This window comes from Mustelus asterias, chromosome 24 (assembly GCF_964213995.1).
Source record: "Mustelus asterias chromosome 24, sMusAst1.hap1.1, whole genome shotgun sequence".
In the NCBI taxonomy this organism is placed as follows: domain Eukaryota; kingdom Metazoa; phylum Chordata; class Chondrichthyes; order Carcharhiniformes; family Triakidae; genus Mustelus; species Mustelus asterias.
Window position 1 is genome coordinate 2,588,807 of NC_135824.1, and position 22,316 is coordinate 2,611,122.

Consider the following 22,316-nt stretch of genomic DNA (forward strand, 5'->3'; position numbering starts at 1 on the left):
ACTCATTGGAATTTAGAAGAATTAAGGGGGATCTTATAGAAACATATAGAATTATGAAGGGAGTAGTTAAAAAAAGAAGCAGGGAGGTTGTTTCCACTGGCGGGTGAAACTAGAATTAGAGGGCATGGCCTCAAAATAAGGGGGAGCAGATTTGGGACTGAGTTGAGGAAGAACTTCTTCACCCAAAGGATGGTGAATCTGTGGAATTCCCTGCCCAGTGAAGCAGTTGAGGCTACCTCGTTGAATGTTTTTAAGGCAAGGATAGATAGATTTTTGAACAGTAAAGGAATTAAGGATTATGGTGAGCGAACGGGTAAGTGGAGTCCACGAAAAGATCAGCCATGATCTTATTGAATGATGGAGCAAGCTCGAGGGGCCAAATGGCCTATTCCTGCTCCTAGTTCTTGTGTTCTTATAAAAAAAATCTAGGATTAAAAGTCTAACGATGACCAGAAAACCATTGTCAATTGTTGTAAAATCCCATCTAGTTCACTAATGTCCTACAGGGAAGGGAATCTGTTATCATTACCCACTCTGGCCTACATGAGACTCCAGACCCACAGCAATGTGGTTGGAACTTAAATGCCCTCTGAAAATGGAGGGCAGTTAGGGATGGGCAATAAATGCTGGCCCAGCCAGCGACGCCCACATGCCGTAAATGAATAAAAGAAGTTGGCAGCTTGCTTTCTCACTGACATATACACCCACTGGTCAACTTCTGCCGGCCTTATTTATTGGAGATTGTTTGATGAGAGCCGTATTGAATCATTTCATTCAGAATGTATTTTCCTGAGAACACAAGGCTGTGTTCTCAGCCCCCTGCCATACTCCGTATACACCTATGACTGTGCGGCCAAATTCCCCTTCAATTCAATTTTCAAGTTTGTTGATGACACCACTGTAGTGGGTCGGATCTCAAATAATGATGAGACAGAGTACAAGAATGAGATAGAGAATCTGGTGAACTGGTGCGGCAACAATAATCTCTCCCTCAATGTCAACAAAATGAAGGAGATAGTCATTGACTTCAGGAAGCATAAAGGAGAACATGTCCCTGTCTACATCAATGGGGACGAATCAGAAAGGGTCGAGAGCTTCAGGTTTTTAGGTGCCCAGATCACCAACAATCTGTCCTGGTCCCCCCATGCCGACACTATAGTTAAGAAAGCCCCACCAACGCCTCTTACTTGCTCAGAAGACAAAGTAAATTTGGCATGTCAGCTACGCCTCTCACCAACTTTTACAGATGCACCATAGAAAGCATTCTTTCTGGTTGTATCACAGCTTGGTATGGCTTTTGCTCTGCCCAAGACCACAAGGAACTACAAAAGGTCGTGAGTGTGGCCCAATCCATCACGCAAACCAGCCTCCCATCCATTGACTCTGTCTACACTTCCCGCTGCCTCGACAAAGCAGTCAGCATAATTAAGGACCCCATGCACCCTGGACATTCCCTCTTCCACCTTCTCCCTTCGGGAAAAAGATACAAAAGTCTGAGGTCTCGTACCAACCGACTCAAGAACAGCTTCTTCCCTGCTGCTGTCAGACTTTTGAATGGGCTTACCTTGCATTAAGTTGATCTTTCTCTACACCCTAGCTATGACTGCAACACTACATTCTGCACTCTCTCGTTTCCTTCTCTATGAACGGTATGTTTTGTCTGCATAGCGCGCAAAAAACAATACTTTTCACTTTATGTTAATATATGTCTCACAATATCAGGTTAAAGTCCAACAGGATTATTTAGTAGCAAAAGCCACTAGCTTTTGTACAACCAAATAAACCAGTTGGACTTTAACCTGGTGTTGTGAGACTTCTTACTGTGTTTACCTCAGTCCAACGCCGGCATCTCCACATCATGTTACTATATGTGACAATAATAAATCAAATCAAATCAAAATCAAATTCCTCTTGCTAAACTTGAGATGTGCTGAAAAGCTGCAAAACCTCTTAAAACTCAGTAAGTCTGCTTTCTCCAAGTGCTGCAATTGCAACGTCAGGTCAGGACAGCCTAACTGGTGTTGGATTAGGCAACATCCCCGATTGCAATGTTTCAGCTTGGAACCGAAGATTGCATTTGAAACTCCCTTTACTGCTGCAACAAGACTGGGGGGTAACGTGAGTGCACTCTGATGGAGCAGTACTCAGATATCATTAGTGGAATAGTTGCTGATGTAAATTAGATGATATATACTGAATTACTTTGATTTTTAAATTATTTTCACATGTATTAACATGCAGCGAAAAGTATTGTTTCTTGTGCGCTATACAAGACAGAGCATACCGTTCATAGAAAAGGAAAGGAGAGAGTGCAGAAAGTACTGTTACAGTCATAGCTAGGGTGCAGAGAAAGATCAACTTAATGCGAGGTAGGTCCATTCAAAAGTCTGACAGCAGCAGGGAAAAAGCTGTTCTTGAGTCGGTTGGTACGTGACCTCAGACTTTTGTATCTTTTTCCTGACGGAAGAAAGTGGAAGAGAGAATGTCCGGGGTTCGTGAGGTCCTTAATTATGCTGGCTGCTTTGCTGAGGCAGCGGGAAGTGTAGACAGAGTCAATGGATGGGAGGCTGGTTTGCGTGATGGATTGGGCTACATTCATAACCTTTTGTAGTTCCTTTAGGTCTTGGGCAGAGCAGGAGCCCAGACCAAGCTGTGATACAACCAGAAAGAATGCTTTCTATGGGGCATCTGTAAAAGTTGGTGAGAGTCGTAGCTGACATGCCAAATTATAACATGTAATGCACGATGTATTCTTATGTGTTATATCTCTTTAAGGTAACAATCTCTAACCATTGTTGAGAAACAGGTTCCGAACACTCAGAGTTTAATTTGTTTTTATCTTAAGAGTTTAATTCTTGTTTGGTCAGAAATGTTACTCATCTGATTCAACCTCAGGGCATAAACAAACCCAACTAAGTGACTGGCCTTTTTGTTCTGAATCTATAACACAGCCTGTGTGTGTGTGTCAGTGTGTCTGTGTGTATGTGTGTGTGTGTCAGTGTATGTGTCAGTGTATGTGTGTGTCAGTGTGTGTGTGTGTATGTGTGTGTGTCAGTGTGTATGTGTGTGTGTGTCAGTGTATGTGTCAGTGTATGTGTGTGTCAGTGTGTGTGTGTGTATGTGTGTGTGTCAATGTATGTGTGTCAGTGTATGTGTCAGTGTGTGTGTCAGTGTGTGTGTCAGTGTATGTGTGTATGTGTCAGTGTGTGTGTGTCAGTGTGTGTGTGTGTCAGTGTGTGTGTGCCAGTGTGTGTATGTGTCAGTGTGTGTGTGTGCCAGTGTGTGTGTGCCAGTGTGTGTGTGTGTCAGTGTGTGTGTGTATATGTGTCAGTGTGTGTGTGTGTCAGTGTGTGTGTGCCAGTGTGTGTATGTGTGTCAGTGTGTGTGTATATGTGTCAGTGTGTGTGTGTATGTGTGTCAGTGTATGTGTGTGTGTGCCAGTGTGTGTATGTGTGTCAGTGTTGGTGTGTCAGTGTATGTGTCAGTGTGTGTGTGTGTGTGTGTATGTGTGTCAGTGTGTGTGTGTGTCAGTGTGTGTATGTCAGTGTATCTATGTGTATGTGTGCCAGTGTGTGTGTGTGTCAGTGTTGGTGTGTCAGTGTATGTGTCAGTGTGTGTGTGTGTGTGTCAGTGTGTGTGTGTATGTGTGTCAGTGTGTGTGTGTCAGTGTGTGTATGTCAGTGTATCTGTGTGTGTGTGTCAGTGCGTGTGTCAGTGAGTGTCAGTGTGTGTGTGTGTGTGTTTGTGTGTGTTGCCCATATACTGCTGTTAATATTCTGATAGATACAAAGGTTTTACTGACTGTCACTGTCTTACCCCCCCGCAGCAAGCTGGGGTCCGTACTCCAACGTGCTTTCTATGGGTCTGGTGGCTGTGTAAGTATAAACTAGGCAGTTCTTAACAGGATTTCCACCTTGCTGAACATTGTGTGTGATCACTGATGTGCCAATCTTTATGATCTGTCTCAGGTGACCCTATATGAACAAAGAAACTTCACTGGAAGGCGCTTGGCAGTTACCAGTGACTGTCCAAATCTGGCAGAATGTAACTTCCCTGAGAGATGCAATTCTGTGCAAGTGGAGAGTGGGGCGTAAGTAGCTGAAAGTTAAACTGTTGGATGTATTTTTATTCCCGCCCCTTGGAGAACAATGTGAATTGTTGGAAGGCGGATTAACAGTGACAGGAACACTCACTGGCCATAACCCTTCTCATAGTAGCTGGCGGTGGTCAGTCCTGTGGAGGGAGTGGAGAGACACCCACACTAACCAGACACACATGTCCAACTGGATGCAGAATTGAGAACTGGAGCTCCGGTTTCCATTTACTGGGACTGACTGGAGTGGGATTCACTCCCTGCACCATCCGACTGTGCTGGGAAGCCCCATAGCACAGAAGTGATTGTGAGTCGGGAACTGTTTTTCATTCATGTCTGATGCTCTTTACCACGGCCAATATTATACACAAAACATATTGAGCAGTATGTAAAAGGGGCTAGCGCTTGCCTCCATTAAGTCACAAAACTCCTTCAGTTTCAGAAGCTTGAAAGCTCTCCCAATATTTGGATGCATATAGCCCACAAGGAAATCATAGAATCGTAGAATCATAGAAACCCTACAGTGCAGAAGGAGGCCATTCGGCCCATCAAGACGGCACCGACAACAATCCCACCTAGACCTTACCCCCACTACCCCACACATTTACCCTACTAACCCCTAATCCCTCTAACCTACACGTCCCAGAACACTAAGGGGCAATGCTGCATGGCCAATCAACCTAACCCGCATATCTTTGGACTGTGGGAAGAAACCAGACTGTGGGAGGAAACTGGTCTTAATCTGTACAACCACAATGACCCAAGGACAACCCCTGGTCTTTGTTGAGTTTAGCTAATTCGCTGCTGCCGCGGTGATTGGATTGTTACATTGGGAATTGGCCAATTAGATCATGGCTGATCATCTATCTCAAGTTCATTTTTTCACCTGACTCCCATATTCAATCTACATGAAGTGCTGTTGGAGAAACATTGGTGAATTGACAGCAAGTAACCTTCCCCCATCTAGAAGGACACCATCACCTCCATGTTCCCCTCGGAGTCACACATATCATCCTGACATCAACATGTATTAACCAATCCATCATCATTACTGGGTAACAATCCTGAAACAAGTGTAACTATGGATGGGCAATGCCAGCTTGCCAGCAACACTCAGATCCTGAGCTAATTTTGAAAAAGTGGATTTCTTTTAAGACAAGATTGGGCTCGGCCTAGATTAGCTCGACACCACCTTGGAGAGGATGGAACGGGAGAAAAACTGTTCAAAGACAAAGCTCCTATGGAAAAAATCACTCTACTACATTGCAAGGTCTCTGAATGACCTTCTTGTGCTAACAGAAGATTAATGTGGGTGTACTATCAACACAGATTGAGAGCTGTCATTCAGAAAGCACCTTCCATGTCCTCAGGAAATCCCAAAGTTAGGCATAAAAGATCAGGAAATCCCAAACTTCTTTACAACCAATGGAATATATTAGAAGCACAATCACTGTTGCAGCACGGCCAACGTGACTGCCAATTTGCGCAACATAACTTTCACAAACAACAAGAAGTTTGTGATTCCCGGCTTGAGTGACTGTGCGGAGTCTGCACATTCTCCCCGTGTCTGCATGGGTTTCCTCCAGGTGCTCCGGTTTCCTCTCACTGTCTAAAAATGTGCGGGTTAGGTGGATTGGCTATGCTAAATTGCCCCTTAGTGTCAGGGGGACTAGCTGGGTAAATGCATGGGGTTATGGGGTTCGGACCTGGGTGGGATTGTGGTCGGTGCAGACACAATGGGCCGAATGGCCTCTTCCTGCACTGTAGGGATTCTATGCTGTTGCATAAGATAAAGGTGCACGGTGTTATGGATAATGTATTAGCATGGATGGAGGATTGGTTAACTAACAAGTGGGGCGGGGGGGGGGGGGGGGGGGGGGGGGGTGAAAAAAGAAATGTAGTCATAATTGGGGATAGTATAGTTAGGGGCTGTTCTCAGTGACCAGGATCGAGAATCCTGAAGGTTGTGTTTGCCTGGTGCTCAGGTTCGGGACATCTCATCTGGGCTGCAGAAGAACTTGGAGTGGGAGGGTAAAGATCCAGTTGTCTTGGTCCACGTAGGTATCAACGATATAGGTAGAACAGGAACAAAGGTTCTGCTAAGGGAGTATGAACTAGGAGCTAAATTAAAAAGCAGAACCAAAAAGGTAATAATCTCTGGATTACTACCTGAGCCACGAGCGAATTGGCACAGGGTCAGTAAGATTAATGAGGTAAATGCGTGGCTCAAAGATTGGTGTGGGAGGAATGGGTTTGAATTCATGGGATATTGGCACCAGTATTGGGGAAGATGGGACCTGTTCCGATGGGACAGTCTTCATCTGATTCGTGCTGGGACCAGAGTCCTGGCAATCGGATAACTAGGGCTGTAGATAGAGCTTTAAACTAAATAGTGGGGGAGAGGGTTCAGTTGTATGGAGAATTGGAAAATCAAAGTTAAAGGAGAGGGTAGAAGTGCAGGATAATGATGAGGACTTTCAACTAGTTAAAGGAGCCGAGGGCTCAGGAGAGGTTAGTAAAGTTTCCAGACCACGTAATAGAACAAAGAGTATAGAAGATGGCAGGAATATAACCTCCGGCAGAGCAAAAATGGTGACAAGTATGAGAAGGGAGGTGGTCAATGCAGGACTGAGGGTGTTGGACCTAAATGTGCGCAGTATATGGAACAAGGTAAATGAGCTTGTTGCGCACATTGAAATTGGTTGCTACGATGCTGTGGGCATCACAGAGACGCAGCTGCAAGGGGATCAGGGCTGGGATCTAAATACCCAAGGATATGTGTCCTATCGAAAGGACAGGCAGATGGGCAAAGGAGGCAGGGTTGCATTGTTAGTAAGGAATGAAGTTAAATCAATAGCAAGAAGCAATATAGGATCAGAAGGCATAGAATCTCTGTGGGTAGAGTTGAGGAATCGCAAAGGTAAAAAGACCCTGATGGGAGTTATGTCTGAAGGTGGATAAATCACCTGGATCGGATGGACTACACGCCAGGGTTCTAAAAGAGCTTGCTGAGGAAATTGTGGAGGCAAAGGTAGTGATCTTTCAGGAAGCACTGGAGTCAGGGAGGGTCCCAGGAGGACTGGAAAGTAGCTAATGTAACACCGCTGTTTAAGAAGGGAAGGACGCAGCTGTTTGGCCCGGAAATACTTAGGAAATCAGAAGCACAAAGGGATTTGGGACTCCTTGTTCAAGATTCTCTTAACGTTAACGTGCAGGTTCATTCAGCAGTTAGGAAGGCAAATGCAATGTTAGCATCCATGTCGAGAGGGCTAGAATCCAAGGGCAGGGATGTATCTCTGAGGCTAAGGCTCTGGTCAGTTCCCATTTGGAGTATTGTGAGCAATTTTGGGCCCCGTACCCAAGGACGTGTTGGCCGTGGAAAGGGTCCAGAGAAGGTTCACAAAAATGATCCCTGGAATGAAGGGCTTGTCACATGAGGAACGGTTGAGGATTCTGGGTCTGTACTCGTTGGGAGTTTAGAAGGTTGAGGGGATATCTTATTGAAACTTATAGAATAGTGCGAGGCCTGGATAGAGTGGACGTGGAGAGGATGTTTCCATTTGTAGGAAAACTAGAACCAGAGGGCACAACCTCAGACTAAAGGGACGATCCTTTAAAACAGAGACGAGGAAGAATTTCTTCAGCCAGAGAGCGGTGAATCTGTGGAATTCTTTGCCGCAGAAAGCTGTGGAGGTCAGGTCATTGAGTGTCTTTAAGACAGAGATAGATAGGTTCTTGAGTAAGAAGGAGATCAGGGGTTATGGGGAAAAGGTAGGAGAATAGGGATGAGAAAAATATCAGCCATGATTGAATGGTGGAACAGACTCGATGGGCCGAGTGGCCTAATTCTGCTCCTTTGTCTTATGGTCTTAACAGAAAGCAAAGAGTGGGGGTAAATGGGTGTTTTTCTGGTTGGCGATCAGTGACTAGTGGTGTGCCTCAGGGAATCAGTGTTGGGACCGCAATTGTTTACAATTTACATAGATGATTTGGAGTTGGGGACCAAGTGTAGTGTGCCAAAATTCGCAGATGACACTAAGATGTGTGGCAGAGCAAATTGTGCAGAGGATGCGGGAAGTGTGCAAAGGTATATAGATAGTCTAAGTGAGTGGGCAAGGGAGTGGCAGATGGAGTACAATGTTGGTAAATGTGAGGTCATCCATTTTGGTATGAATAACAGAAAAATGAACTATTATTTAAATGGTAAAAAATTGCAGCATGCTGCTATGCAGAGGGACCTGGGTGTCCTTGGGTATGAATCACAAAATGTTGGTTTGCAGGTGATTAAGAAGGCAAATGGAATTTTGTCCTTCATTGCTAGAGGGATGGAGTTTAAAAACAGGGAGGTTATGTTGCAGCTGTATAAGGTGCTGGTGAGGCCACACCTGGAGTACTGTGTACAGTTTTGGTATCCTTACTTGAGAAAGGATATACTGGCACTGGAAGGGGTACAGAGGAGATTCACTAGGTTGATTCCAGAGTTGAGAAGGTTGGCTTATGAGGAGAGACTGAGTAGACTGGGGCTATACTCATTGGAATTCAGAAGAATGAGGGGAGATCTGATAGAAACATATAAGATTATGAAGGGAATAGATAAGATAGAAACAGGGAAGTTGTTTCCACTGGCAGGTGAAACTAGAACTAGGGGGCATGGCCTCAAAATAAGGGGGAGCAGATTTAGGACTGAGTTGAGGAGGAACTTCTTCACACAAAGGGTTGTGAATTTGTGGAATTCCCTGCCCAGTGAAGCAGTTGAAGCTACCTCATTGAATGTTTTTTAAGGCAAGGATAGATAAATTTTTGAACAGTAAAGGAATTAAGGGTTATGATGAGCGGGCGGGTAAGTGGAGCTGAGTCCATGAAAAGATCAGCCATGATCTTATTGAATGGCAGAGCAGGCTCGAGGGGCCAGATGGCCTACTCCTGCTCCTAGTTCTTATGAAAGTTGAATATCAATATTTTAGTGATGTTGGTTAAAGAATAAATATTGACCAGATCATTGGGGCAACTTCTCTGCTCTTCATTAGATCTTAAGAGGGAAGACAGGATTCTAGTGCAAACGTCCACCTGGAAGATTGTGCTGCACTCCCTCAGTATTGCATTAGTGTTAGGCTAGATCACGTGCTCAAGCCTCTAGAATAACCTTTCTGCTTCCAAGGTGAGAGTGGTGTCAACTGAGCCACACCATCACTCTCCTCCCCACCCTCCAAAGTTCCCTCTCCATGGGAGAAATTGATTTTTTAATCCATTCTTTGCAGCCTCGTAATATTTTGGTCTGGATGGTTGCTATGGAGCCCATGTCAACATCATTTCCCACTATTACTCCTCTACTGCTGATTTATCGGACCCAAATGATTTTAACACCTGTTGCAATTCTTTATTTTCCTTTGTCTTTAACAGTTGGGTCGGATACGAGGGTGAAAATTACAGTGGGCGCCAGTTTCTCTGGGACGTGTATGAGAAACGAGAATACAGCAACTATGACAAGTGGCTCGGAACATCAGATCACATCTCCTCTGTAAGAGCAGTGAGAGAGGCAAGTTTAAACAAAATCTGAGAATCTTGCACAATGCAGTAAGTTACCAGCCATAGACAAGGCCATTATTCAGTAAAAATCCTCCGAGCAGAGGGTAGACCCAGAAAGATAGAAACATAAAATTTACAGCACAGAAGGCAGCCAAAAGTGGTAATCAAAAACAAATCGCTTCTTTTATCAGATGGCACGTTACAGAACAAAGGCTCCTGGCCAGAGTACCTCACGCCATGCACCCTTCAGCATTGCTGTATTGGGTAAGAGGGATACCAAATGGAAGTTAATTATCTGATAGGTTATCAGACACAGAGATGAGAGAGGCACAGTGGGGCGGCACAGTGGTTAGCACTGCTGCTTCAGTGCAGGGACCCGGGTTTGATTCCCGGCTTGGGTCACTGTCTGTGTGGAGTTTGCACATTCTCCCCGTGTCTGCGTGGGTTTCCTCTGAGTGCTCCGGTTTCCTCCCACATTCTGAAAGACGTGCTGGTTAGGGTGCATTGACCCGAACAGGCGCCGGGCCGTGGTGACTAGGGGAATTTCACAGTAGCTTCATTGCAGTAAGCCTCAATTGTGACAAATTAACTTTAATTTTGTTTGGAACGGAATGAACAGAAAGAACTCTCAAGAATTAGGAAATATTACAACACAATGTCACTCAGCCTTTTAGTGATATCAAAAGCCGTCTTGGTCGATCCAAGGAGCTGCTGTGAAACTGGGAAGTTTTACAAAGCAGATGGAAAAAAATCTAATTAATCAGGAATACAGAAAAAAAAATCAGAATCGAAGAATTAGAAAAACTGCAAGCGTTGACATATTAAAGAGATAAGTTTTTGTGCCTTGAATCCAATAAGGAACGTTCTCCATCCAAAATCTGGCTGTATGAAAAACCTGGCTTTTCTGGAAGGAAGGTGGAACTCCAGGAAGACATTTCAAACCTCATTTCACGCTTCAACCTCAATCGCTTTGCTTCCGCCAAGGTTCTTGGAGGAGTGTGAGTATACCCTGTGAGAGTGCAGTCTGAGCCAGGCTGGCCATACAGCTCACTGTACTTGAGAAGCATTTTATTGTTCAATGTTAAAGTGTTGAAGCATTTTTATAATTTATCACTGCAGTTCAAACTTTATTTACACCATTTGCACAGTGAAGATTCCCAACTTTTTCCCATTCTTCAGGAAAGTACGGCTGACAGAGTCGTAGAGGTTTACCGCATGGAAACAGGCCCTTCGGTCCAACTTGTCCATGCTGCCCTTCTGTTTTTAACGACTAAGCTCGTCCCAATTACCCACATTTGGCCCATATCCCTCGATAGCCACCTTGCTCATGTAAGTCTAAACGCTTTTTAAAAGACAAAATTGTACCCGCCTCTACTACTGCCTCTGGCAGCTCGTTCCAGACACTCATGTTGGGACTCAGTTGGTGCCTTCATGATCTCACTTGTGCCCATTCATCATACAAGCCCCCAAACTGTCACTGGGCTATCTGTGTTCACAACAGAGCCTGATTACATCAACTGCAGGAGTCACTGGATAACGATCAGAAGCAGAAGTCCTGGCTGATATCTCTCTCTCCCCCCCAGCCTGGCTGGGAAGGAGGTTTGCAACCACTTACTGAAACCCTCAACTGAGATCATCCATCTCAGCACAGAAAGGGAATCCTTGACCTGTATGGACAGTGCAGCTACCTACAAGGCACAAAGAACATTTTTGACAGAATATTTCCTCATATCCCCCTCTCTACAACGGTTGAAAAATGGGAGTATTATACACTGAATATATTTCTGGAAAAGATAATGTTTTAAGTAAAGATTGAGCATCAAGAGGAGGAAGCAAATTTAAATAAGCATGAAGTTATTGGGTCAGTGCCTATTTCATTATTATTTTTCATTTTCATCATAGCTGGGTAGCCTACCAGGATGCACATTACCGGGGCCCTCACTATGTTTTGGAAAAGAGAGACTTTAATAATTATACCGAGTGGGGAGCAACTGCTGCTTATCTGGGCTCCATTCGACGTGTACGTTTTCACTGAGTTAAGAAGCGAATTTCCACTGTTGTCACAATAAAAATATCAGAATTTTATTAGCCATCTTTGTAGCAGTGCAATTATTAGCTGCAATAATCTTCCACACTTTTCACAAAGCCCCAAAGTATTTATTTTATAACAATACTGCAAATATGAAGTAATCCGGAGCGTGCTCACCGGAAGGGTGGAGGGAACAACCTCCGTCAACTTTGTTCTCAGTTTCCTAGTCATGTTTTTAGGAGGGAAGTGTCACAAGATGCAGTCAGTATCTAGCTCTCTCGTAAACAGATCCATTGTCCCTGCATCACCACTTTGTTGGTTCATTTCTGTTTGAGCGTTCCCCCTTTAGCTCACCACTGGCTCTTGCCCCATCAGCCAGAATGTTGCACATTGGTGTTAACTATTGGCCACACATTTCAACTGATGGGTTCGATTTGAAACAAAATCAAATGGAAAACAAAACACAGCCGATATCTTATTTTCACTAAATAAGATTCACTGGCCAGGCTAAGGTGTCACAGGACTCACAATCTTATTAGGTTCCTTTTTTAAAAAACAGACAATTAAACTTCTACATTCACAGTTTTACTATCAGACAAAAGCTTAACAATTCCTTTGAGCAGTACCTTGAGATCTTGACTATTAGAACCTAAAACCATTCATGTATTTACTGGTGGTTCACAGCCTGCTGCATTGGTAACACTACACAAAAAAAAATCTTTATAATGTGGTCATTAATCCATAATATATTAAGACATTTCACATGTGGGTGTGGATACAACATAAATAAATTCCATAGTGGCACTACTTGGCCTGTCTCTCTCAGGCTGTGGAATAGGCCACTACACTGGGAGCCCAAAAGCAAAATAATTACACTGTAAAAACATAGGGAATGATTGAATCACAGAGGGTCACTGTACAAATCTGCACGGCTGTTCTGCTGGCCTGGAGCACTGACGTATATGCTACACTTCCAGTGAGGCTCCACAGATTCACCTGTCGATATATCTGCAAGCTGCAATATAACTGCAGTCACACAAATCAATGAAGAAGCAAGTGTGGAGTGTCTCAGCAGCTTTGTGAAGAATATCCAAAGGACTCTGATAGTGGTTCACTGAAGATGATGATTACAATCCCATGCCAGGAGGCTGCAGTAACTGAACGCGTCAGCTTTTTAAACAAAAATACACAAATTGGCGCTCATCCAGCTGAACAATAATGTTTAAGTCAATTCCAAAATTCAACAAAACAGCAAAATGTCTATCCAGACTCGACTCAGTCTCGGATACTTTCAGTATCAAATACACTCTCCTCCTTTAACACGTTTAGGAGTGAAACATTATTTTAAAGACATGTTTGCTCAGCAACTTGTGTGTGTATGTGGTGCAGTATTGGTTACCACCATTAGAGGATCTCAGTGAGACACACAAACAGTAAAGTTCCCTAATTAGCTAAGAACAGATACTGCAATATTTGAATATAAACCCAAGGTCCAGCTGACTTTTATACCTGTCTATTGTTCTGATGTCCTGACACCAATACTTCAAAAAACAGTTTAGGATTGTAGAATCTTGCACCCTCTCTTATTCCACCATCATGCTTTTTAGTTTCCATTTTATTAATCCAAAGATTTTTTAGTGCCAGAAGCATACACATCATTCCAACAAGCAAATGGTTAAGTCCCCACTGCCAGCTTTCAATGTCAATCTTCCTTTCACTGTTTCTCTCAAGAAACAAGGCACAACGATGAAGACAACTATTTCACCATTTCAATTTCTGCTCAATATTCTAGTAGTTAATGAACTGAAGGCTCAGAAATGGCAGAAAGGCTGTTCCCCACCTGTGACGACCATCTGCCCATTGCCTAGCTTACTCCGCAGCTACTGGAAAGCCATGCATTGACACATCAGATTGAGGCTTCACTCTTTACAAGTACAGTTCAACACTTCACCTTAAACAGGAACTGAGTGCATTCTATTTGTGCAACTTCCTTGCATTCTTGTCTGAAAATGACCCATTTAGGAGTTGATTACGTCATCCTCTTCCTCCTCCTCTTCCTCATCTCTCTGTCTTACATTTCGAACCGTCTGCAGCGTGGTTAGCTGAAGCTGAGTTTGATTGATAACGCTTGCGTCGTCCACCTGCATCGAGGACTGAAGAAAAAAAATAGAGCAAGTGAAAAATATCACAATAGCCACTGATGGTAAAGTAAGGCTCAGCTAAAACTTTAAAAGCTTCCGAGGTTTCTCATATGTTGGGAGCACCACTTTCCCGCAATTATCACTCTGCTGTTAAACTCTGTGCATTAAATGAAGAGCTTTCCTCCCTCCGCCTATTTTCTGCACTGATTGCTAACTTCGAAGCTCATTGGGGAAGTGGATGAAGGCAGTGGAATTAAGGTGTGTATGGACCACATATTAGCCATTACATTGGAATACTGCACAGAAACAGGCTATTCAGCCTGACCAGTCCATATTGGTCTTTATGCTCGACTTGAGGCTTTTCATTAATGTATCATTCCAGGGATTATGGATGTCACTGGCAATTTGCCGTCATCTCTAACTACATATGGCTTGCTCGACTCTTGCAAGGGGTTGGTAAGAGTCAATCACATTGCTGTGGGCCTGGAGTCACATGTAGGGCCGACTGGGTGAGGATAACACATTTCCTTCCCTAAAGATAGTGAACTAGGTGGGTTTTTACAACAAATGATGATAGTTGTCATGGTCACCATTACTGAAACTAGCTTTATTTTCCAGAGTTATTAATTGAATTTAAATACCACCAGTTGCCGTGGTGGGATTCGAATCTTGGGTCTCTGGATTACAAGTCCAGTGACATTACCACTACATCACAGTCTCCTTCCATCCTTCCTCATCTAATGATATCAGTGCAGCCCTTTATTCCCTTCTCTCTCATGTGTTTACCCAACTTACCCTTCAACATATTCGCTAAAAAACAAAGCATGTCCAGGGTTACAGGAGGAGGCAGGGGATCGGCACAAAGTGAACTGCTCGTTCAGAGGGTCAGCACAGAAATGATGGGCTGAACTGCCTTTTTTGTGCTGTAACAGTGATTCTACCTTATACTGCTGGCCTCCAGTCATCATCTTCCCCACAAGAAACATTCGCTCTGTAACCATTACACCAAAACCACTCAATGTTAAAGACTTCCCTTTTCAAAAGAGACCCAACCCTTCGATTCTTTCCCGATTTGCAAACTCAGACATTTCTGGTATCCTTGTAAATCTTCTCTGCACTCTCTCCAATGCTTCTATATGTTTTTATATAATTTGGCAGCTAGAACTATAAGCTGTACTCTTAAGTGTGGACTAACCAAGGTTTGGTACAACTTCCCTACTCCAATTCCATCCCACTAGAAATAAAATGGAGTGCTTGTTTTTTTAATGGCCTTGCAAACCTGTGGCTCATCTTTCAGTGATTGACGTATTTGTATCACAAACTCTTTGTTCCTCCACCCACCTGGATTTACATCTTCCAATTAATAAGTGGCCTCCCCATTTTTCCTACCAAGGTATACTACCTCACACTTGCGCATTATAGTTCATTTGCCAATTATTTACCCAATCTCTATGTTTATTAGTGTCTTCCTGTAATTTGCTTAGGAAGGATGCCAGGGCCTTGGAGAGGAAATTTACTAGGAACATTGGATCAGGAGGAGGCCATTCAGCCCTTCAAACTTGAACTAAAGTTAAAAGTTTTAAAGTTTATTTAATAGTCACAAGTAGGCTTACAGTAACACTGCAATGAAGTTACTGTGAAAATCCCCTTGTCGCCACATTCTGGCGCCTGTTCGGGTACATTGAGGGAGAATTTAGCATGGCCAATTCACCTAATCAGCACACCTTTGAACTGTGGGAGGAAACCGCAGCACCCGGAGGAAACCCATGCAGATGCGGGGAGAACGTGCAAACTCCATACAGACAGTGACCCAAGCCAGGAATCGAACCCGGACCCCTGGTGCTGTAAGGCAGCAGTGCTAACCACTGTGCCACCGTGCCCCTGGGAATCGAACCCGGGCCCCTGGTGCTGTAAGGCAGCAGTGCTAACCACCGTGCCACCGTGCTGCCCCCATTCAATACGATCAAGACTGATCGGCGACTTCAATGCCTTTTACATGCACTGTCCCCCATAACCCTTTTTGCTCGTGTTAATCAGAAATAAATCACTATCATTAGAATGGTTCTAGGGGTGAGGGATTAGTTAAGAATCGAGATGGGTATCAAGGGTTATGGGGAAAAGGCCGGAAAATGAGGATGAGAAAAATATCAGCCATGATTGAATGGCGGAGCAGATTCAATGGGCCGAGTGGCCTAATTCTGCTCTTATGTCTTATGGTCTAAACTGGGGTTGTTCTCCTTGGAAAAGAAAAGGTAAAGAGGAAATCTGATAGAGATATTTAAAATCATGAAGGATTTCGATAGAATGAAGAGTAACTGTTCTCAATGGCGGAAGAGTCAAGAGTCAGAGGACATCGATTTAAACGATTGACTAAAGAACCAGAGGGGAGATGAAGAAAAACTTTTAACTGCAACCACCTCACTAGCTCTTTTAGACAGCAATCTATTTAGCCACACTCCAATGTTCTTTCCCCATCACCCTGCAACTTCTCTATACAGAAGAAATTGAGCACAGAGTGATCCAACGAGCAGTTGGAAAGCACAAGCCAAAATAGAGGGGGGGAGGGGGGGACAGAACGTGTGAATGTCATTTTGCAACAAGGAATTACACACGAGTAGAGAAATTTGATAATAGAACAAACATCAATAAAGGCTTTGTATCTTGAAAGCATGACGCATTCGGAACAAAATTAATGAGTTAACAGCACAAATAAAGACAAATGGGGTTGATGTGGTGGTAATTACTGAGACATGGTCACAAGGAGATCAGGTCTGGGATTTGAATATCCAAGAGTACTCAGGAAGGATAGACAGAAAGGAAAATGAGGATGTGTAGCTTTGCTAGTGAAGGAAGGAATCAGTACTGTGATGAGAAGTTACATAAGCACTGGAGATTAAGGTGTGGGATCAGTCTGGGTAGAAATAAGAAACAGCAAAGGAAAGAAGTCCCCGGGGAAGGGTGTCATCTATAGATCCCCAAAACAATTGTTCCGCAGTGGGGCACAGTATAAACCAGGAAATACGGGGCGGCTTGTAAGAAAGGTATGGAAATAATCATGGGTGATTTTAATATGCACAAAAACTGGATTAATCAAATTGGCAAGGGTAGCCTCGAGGGAGAGTTCATTGAGTGTATTAGAGATTGTTTCCTGGAGCAATATGTTGTGGAACCAGCCAAGGAGCAGGTTATTCTGGATTTGGTATTGTGCAATGAGCAGGGATTAATTAATGACTTCTAACCTAAGGATCATAGTATGATAGAATTCAAAATTCAGTTTGAGGGCGAGAGACTGAAGTCTCACACTTGCATTCTGGAATTAAACAAAGATAATGTCAGCACGAGGACAGACTTGGCTCTAGTGGACAGGGCAGGAAGATTAAAAGGTAGGATGAGTAGTGGCAGTTGTTTAAGGAGATATTCTGGCTAAACCAATAGAAGGCAGAGAGTCGGGATAAATGGATCTTTTTCTGGTTGGCAAGATGTAACTAGTGGGTGCCACAGGGTTCGGGTCCTCAGGCCCCAACTATTTACAATCTATATTAATGAATTGGATACAGGGATGGAAGGTACTATAGCCAAATTTGCAGATGACATGGGATATTAAGTTGCAATGAGGAAATAAGAAATTTACAAATGGATATAGATAGGTTAGGTGAACGGGCCAAACTGTGGCAGATGGAGTTTAATGTGGATAATTGTGAGGTTATTCACTTTGGTCAGGGAAATGGAAAGGCAACTTATTATTGAAATGGGGAGACACTTTGGGGTACTTCGGTGCAGAGGGATCTGGGTGTCATCGTGCACGGGTCCCAGAAAACTAGTATGCAGATAAAGTTTAAGTTTAAAGTTCATTTATTAGTATCATAAGTAGGCTCACATTAACACTGCAATGAAGTGACTGTGAAAATCCCCTAGTCGCCACACTCCAGCGCCTGTTCGGGTACACTGAGGGAGAATTTAGCATGGCCAATCCACCTAACCAGCATATCTTTTGGACTGTGGGAGGAAACCAGAGCGCCCGGAGGAAACCCACGCAGACACGAGGAGAATGTGCAGACTCCGCACAGATGGTGACCCAAGCCGGGAATCGAACCCAGGTCCCTGGCGCTGTGAGGAAGCAGTGCTAACCACTGTCCCACTGTGAAGGTAATAAGGAAAGTAAATGGAATTTAGGCATCTATAGCTAAAGCAAGAAAGTGATGCTGCAACTTTACAAGGCATTGGTGAGGTCCCACCTGGAGTACTGTGTATAGTTTTTTCCCTTATTTGAGCAAGGATGCAGTGGCATTAGAGGCACTTCAGAGGAGGATTGATTCCAGAGATGAGGGGTTTGTCTTACGAAGAGGGATTGAGCAGTTTAGGTCTGTACTCCCTGGAGTTTAGAAGAATAAGAATATACCTTAAGAATAATTAAGATATAAAAGATGATAAAAGGTATTACAGAGTGGAAGTAGAGCTTCCTCTTGTGGGGCAATCTAAAACAAGAGGTTATAGTTTTAGGATAAGGGGTGGCAGATTTCAAAGAGGGATGAGGAGAAACTACTTCTCTCAAAGGATGGTGAATCTGTGGAATTCACTCCCCCAGAGTGCGGTGGATGCTGGGACATTGAATAAATTTGAGGAGAAAAGATTTTTAATTAGTAATGGGGTCGAAGGGTTAAGGAGAATGGGCAGGAAAATGGGGCTGAGGCTGAGATGAGATTAGCCATGATCGCACAACACTTTTTCCATGCATCTTTAAAGAAATTCAAACATTTCCATCTCAGCTCAGACTCCTCACCTCTACAGGTTCAGGTGCCTGACCACAGCCGTCACTGTCATCATCGTCACCATCTTGCCTGTTGTTGATCATAGAGCGCAGAGCCAACTCTTCAACCTGAAGGCACAACACACACACTGGTACAATTCCAATATATTGCTCTCATCAAATATTTATAATGATTTGCATTCTTGCAGCATTTTAACTTATCAGGTACACCAAGGTGCTTAAAGAGGAACAAAGCTGCACAGTACCTGGGAGGGACAAGAGATTGTTGAACCCCTCAATTCAATTGGACCATGGCTGATCTGTACCTTAACTCCACTGCTGTGGCTTTCCCAGATCCAAATGACTCAGGTGTTCAGCCCTGTTCAGGGCCAGGCTTTTAGGAATCCCACAACCTGCCTATACCTGCAGGGCTCAGGCTACGCCCAGAGCCACTAGGTGAGTGCAGCCTGCACAATGTTAACCCAGAATTTAGAATCGGAACTCAACCCTCCACCCCAAGATCCAAACTTTCCACTTACTGACTTGGAAGGAATGCGAATCACTAAAGTCTCACTCCACTTGATGCCTTTACCTAAAAATAAAAATCATTCACAATCTTTCAAATGACTCTGTGTAGCATCTTGGTGGAGGTGGAGTTGGGCAAGGACCCTTTCCACTGTCTGGGAAAGTGTTTACTGATTTTTCCAGGGCGATTAGGGATGGGTAATTAAATATGCTTTCCTAGCCAGTGACGCCCACATCCTGCGAAAGACTGAAACTCGAAGTATTAGATTCTCTGCATCTAGGGTGTGAGGGGAAGTTGGAACCAAATCCCTGGCTTTGATCCAACAGGAGTGACTCAACATTTTGCTGATTTTATTTACACTGATGGACAGGGAAGGGCCGAGTGAAAATGTAGTCAGAACTGTCAGAAGGAACATCTAGTGCCAGTCACCATAAAAATCTTGTCACAGCGCCGGACATACAGCTTGACTCAACTTACAGCACCAAGAGCGAGGGGGTGCTGCAACACCAAGGATACTTATAAATAAAAACTCCCCCTGGCACGGTGGCACGGTAGCACAGTGGTTAGCACTGCTGCTTCACAGCTCCAGGAACCTGGGTTCGATTCCCGACTTAGGTCACTGGCTGTGTGGAGTTTGCACATTCTCCTCGTGACTGCGTGGGTTTCCTCCGGGTGCTCCGGTTTCCTTCCACATTCCAAAAGATGTGCGGGTTAGGTTGATTGGCCATGCTTAAATTGCCCCTTAGTGTCCTGAGATGTGTAGGTTAGAGGGATTAGTGGGTAAAATATGTAGGGATATGGGGGTAGGGCCTGAGTGGGATTGTGGTCGGTGCAGACTCGATGGGCCGAATGGCCTCTTTCTGTACTATAGGGTTTCTATGATTTCTTAGTTATTTTTAATGTAAAAGAGAGCACGATATTCCCAGTGTCGTGCACAACATTCCTTCCTCAACCAACAACTTGCAGGGCACCAATTGGCTGCTGTGTTTGCCTGGCACTTGGTCATGGACAGAGTGAGCTTTGGACCACCCTGAGAGACCGGGTTAGGGGATGTAAACAGCAAGCTCCCAGTGATGGAATGGCACAAACACGGAGGAGTGAAAAAATACTTTTCAAAATAGAGATAATGATGAATCGTAGAATCGCTACAGTGCAGACGGCCATTTGGCCCATTGAACCTGCATCAACAATAATTCCACCCAGGCCCTATCCCCATAACCTAATGTATTTACCTAGCAAATCCTCCTGATACTAAGTGTCAATTTAGCAAGGTCAATCAACCTAATCCACACATCTTTGGACTGTGGGAGAAAACTGCAGCACCCGGAGGAAACCCACATGGACGGGGCGGGGGAAACGTGCAAATTCCACACAAACAGTGAACTGAGGCCGGAATCAAACCCGGGTTCCTGGCGTTGTGAGGCAGCAGGACTAACCACTGAGCCATTGTGCTGCCCTACTCCATCCAAAATGTAGCTTTTATATGCTTACTGCACTAAAGGTGACTGACCCAGGTTCGATTCCCAATTTGGGTCACTGTCTGTGCGGAGTTTGCACGTTCTCCCCATGTCTGCGTGGGTTTCCTCCGGGTGCTCCGGTTTCCTCCCACATTCTGAAAGATGTGCTGGTTAGGGTGCATTGACCCGGACAGGCACCGGACTGTGGCGAGTAGGGGAATTTTACAGTAACTTCATTGCAATGTTAATGTAAACCTTACTTGTGACAAATAAATGTATTTTGCAGCGAATGCAATAGCGCTGGGTCTGCTGATACAGCGTGACTGCAAAATACTGCAACAGCCTAATTTAATCAAATGAAAGTTCAGGAGATGCTTTATTGACACCACAGGAGGAACAAAATATAAAACTCAAGAGTGCGTTTGGTTGGGTGATGGGAGCAGAGAGCCCCTTCATCCTCGAGCCCCCCCCCCCCACCCCCAAACTGCTCCAAAGGCAGGGTGGCAGGAGCAAACCTCAGCAATAATGAAGTGGTGGAGATGGGGAGAGTGTTCATGAGTTTTACCTTATTGCCAGCCTATTCCTTACTGGGAAACACTTGCTTACTGGCCCTGGGTGAAAAGGCACGTACGGAGCAGAGGAAAAGTTAATTCTATATATAAACAATAACTATGGAACGTTCTTTGGGTTTACCTTGAGTCGGTTTAATTGATCTTGTAAACTGGTTTTGATTTTCAGGAGAGCTTCCTCCTCTTTCTTCAGCTCCTGTAGCCGGCTCAGCATTCTAAACCCTTGATTGCTTCCTACCAACATCTGAAACAGAAAAGACAGTTTGGCAGCTTTGACAGAGTCACAATGTTAAGTAATCCTTTGAATTATTGCTACACTGTTCACACATGCCACATTTTTAAATAGCAGAAGGCCCTTTACACCCTGTCCACACTCTGCCTAATTCAAATCACAGTAAGAAGTTTAACAACACCAGGTTAAAGTCCAACAGGTTTATTTGGTCGCAAAAGCCACACAAGCTTTCGGAGCTGCAAGCCCCTTCTTCAGGTGAGTGGGAATTCTGTTCACAAACAGAGCATATAAAGACACAAACTCAATTTACATGAATAATAGTTGGAATGCGAATACTTACAACTAATCAAGTCTTTAAGAAACAAAACAACGTGAGTGGAGAGAGCATCAAGACAGGCTAAAAAGATGTGCATTGTCTCCAGACAAGACAGCCAGTGAAACTCTGTGGGGGTTACAAATAGTGGGACATGAACCCAATATCCCGGTTGAGGCCGTCCTCGTGTGTGCGGAACTTGGCTATCAGTTTCTGCTCAGCGACTCTGCGCCGTCGTGTGTCGCGAAGGCCGCCTTGGAGAACGCTTACCCGAATATCAGAGGCCGAATGCCTGTGACCGCTGAAGTGCTCCCCAACAGGAAGAGAACAGTCTTGCCTGGTGATTGTCGAGCGGTGTTCATTCATCCGTTGTCGCAGTGTCTGCATAGTTTCCCCAATGTACCATGCCTCGGGACATCCTTTCTTGCAGCGTATCAGGTAGACAACGTTGGCCGAGTTGCAAGAGTATGTACCGTGTACCTGGTGGATGGTGTTCTCACGTGAGATGATGGCATCTGTGTCGATGATCCGGCACGTCTTGCAGAGGTTGCTGTGGCAGGGTTGTGTGGTGTCATGGTCACTGTTCTCCTGAAGGCTGGAGACAATTCTTGTCTCTTCTTGTCTGGAGACAATACACATCTTTTTAGCCTATCTTGATGCTCTCTCCACTCATATTGTTTTGT

At 44.3% G+C, this 22,316-nt stretch overlaps 2 protein-coding genes across 2 annotated transcripts; one reads left to right on the forward strand and one right to left on the reverse strand.

Annotated features, from left to right (window-relative positions):
* The first annotated feature begins 3,674 nt into the window (after positions 1 to 3,674).
* On the forward strand, positions 3,675 to 11,654 carry crybgx (crystallin beta gamma X). Its single transcript, XM_078241896.1, has 5 exons — positions 3,675 to 3,875; positions 3,969 to 4,090; positions 9,494 to 9,629; positions 10,478 to 10,617; positions 11,522 to 11,654. The coding sequence occupies exons 1-5, from the start codon at positions 3,675 to 3,677 to the stop codon at positions 11,652 to 11,654; spliced, it is 732 nt and encodes a 243-aa protein (XP_078098022.1).
* Positions 11,655 to 13,101: 1,447 nt separating this feature from the next.
* On the reverse strand, positions 13,102 to 22,035 carry snapc5 (small nuclear RNA activating complex, polypeptide 5). The gene is made up of 4 exons (XM_078241174.1): positions 21,904 to 22,035; positions 21,213 to 21,332; positions 18,570 to 18,665; positions 13,102 to 13,801 (listed from the first exon to the last, which is right to left on the reverse strand). Exons 1-4 carry the CDS (start codon positions 22,018 to 22,020, stop codon positions 13,667 to 13,669), a joined length of 468 nt encoding a protein of 155 aa, XP_078097300.1. The 5' UTR covers positions 22,021 to 22,035; the 3' UTR covers positions 13,102 to 13,666.
* Between the last annotated feature and the right edge of the window lie 281 nt (positions 22,036 to 22,316).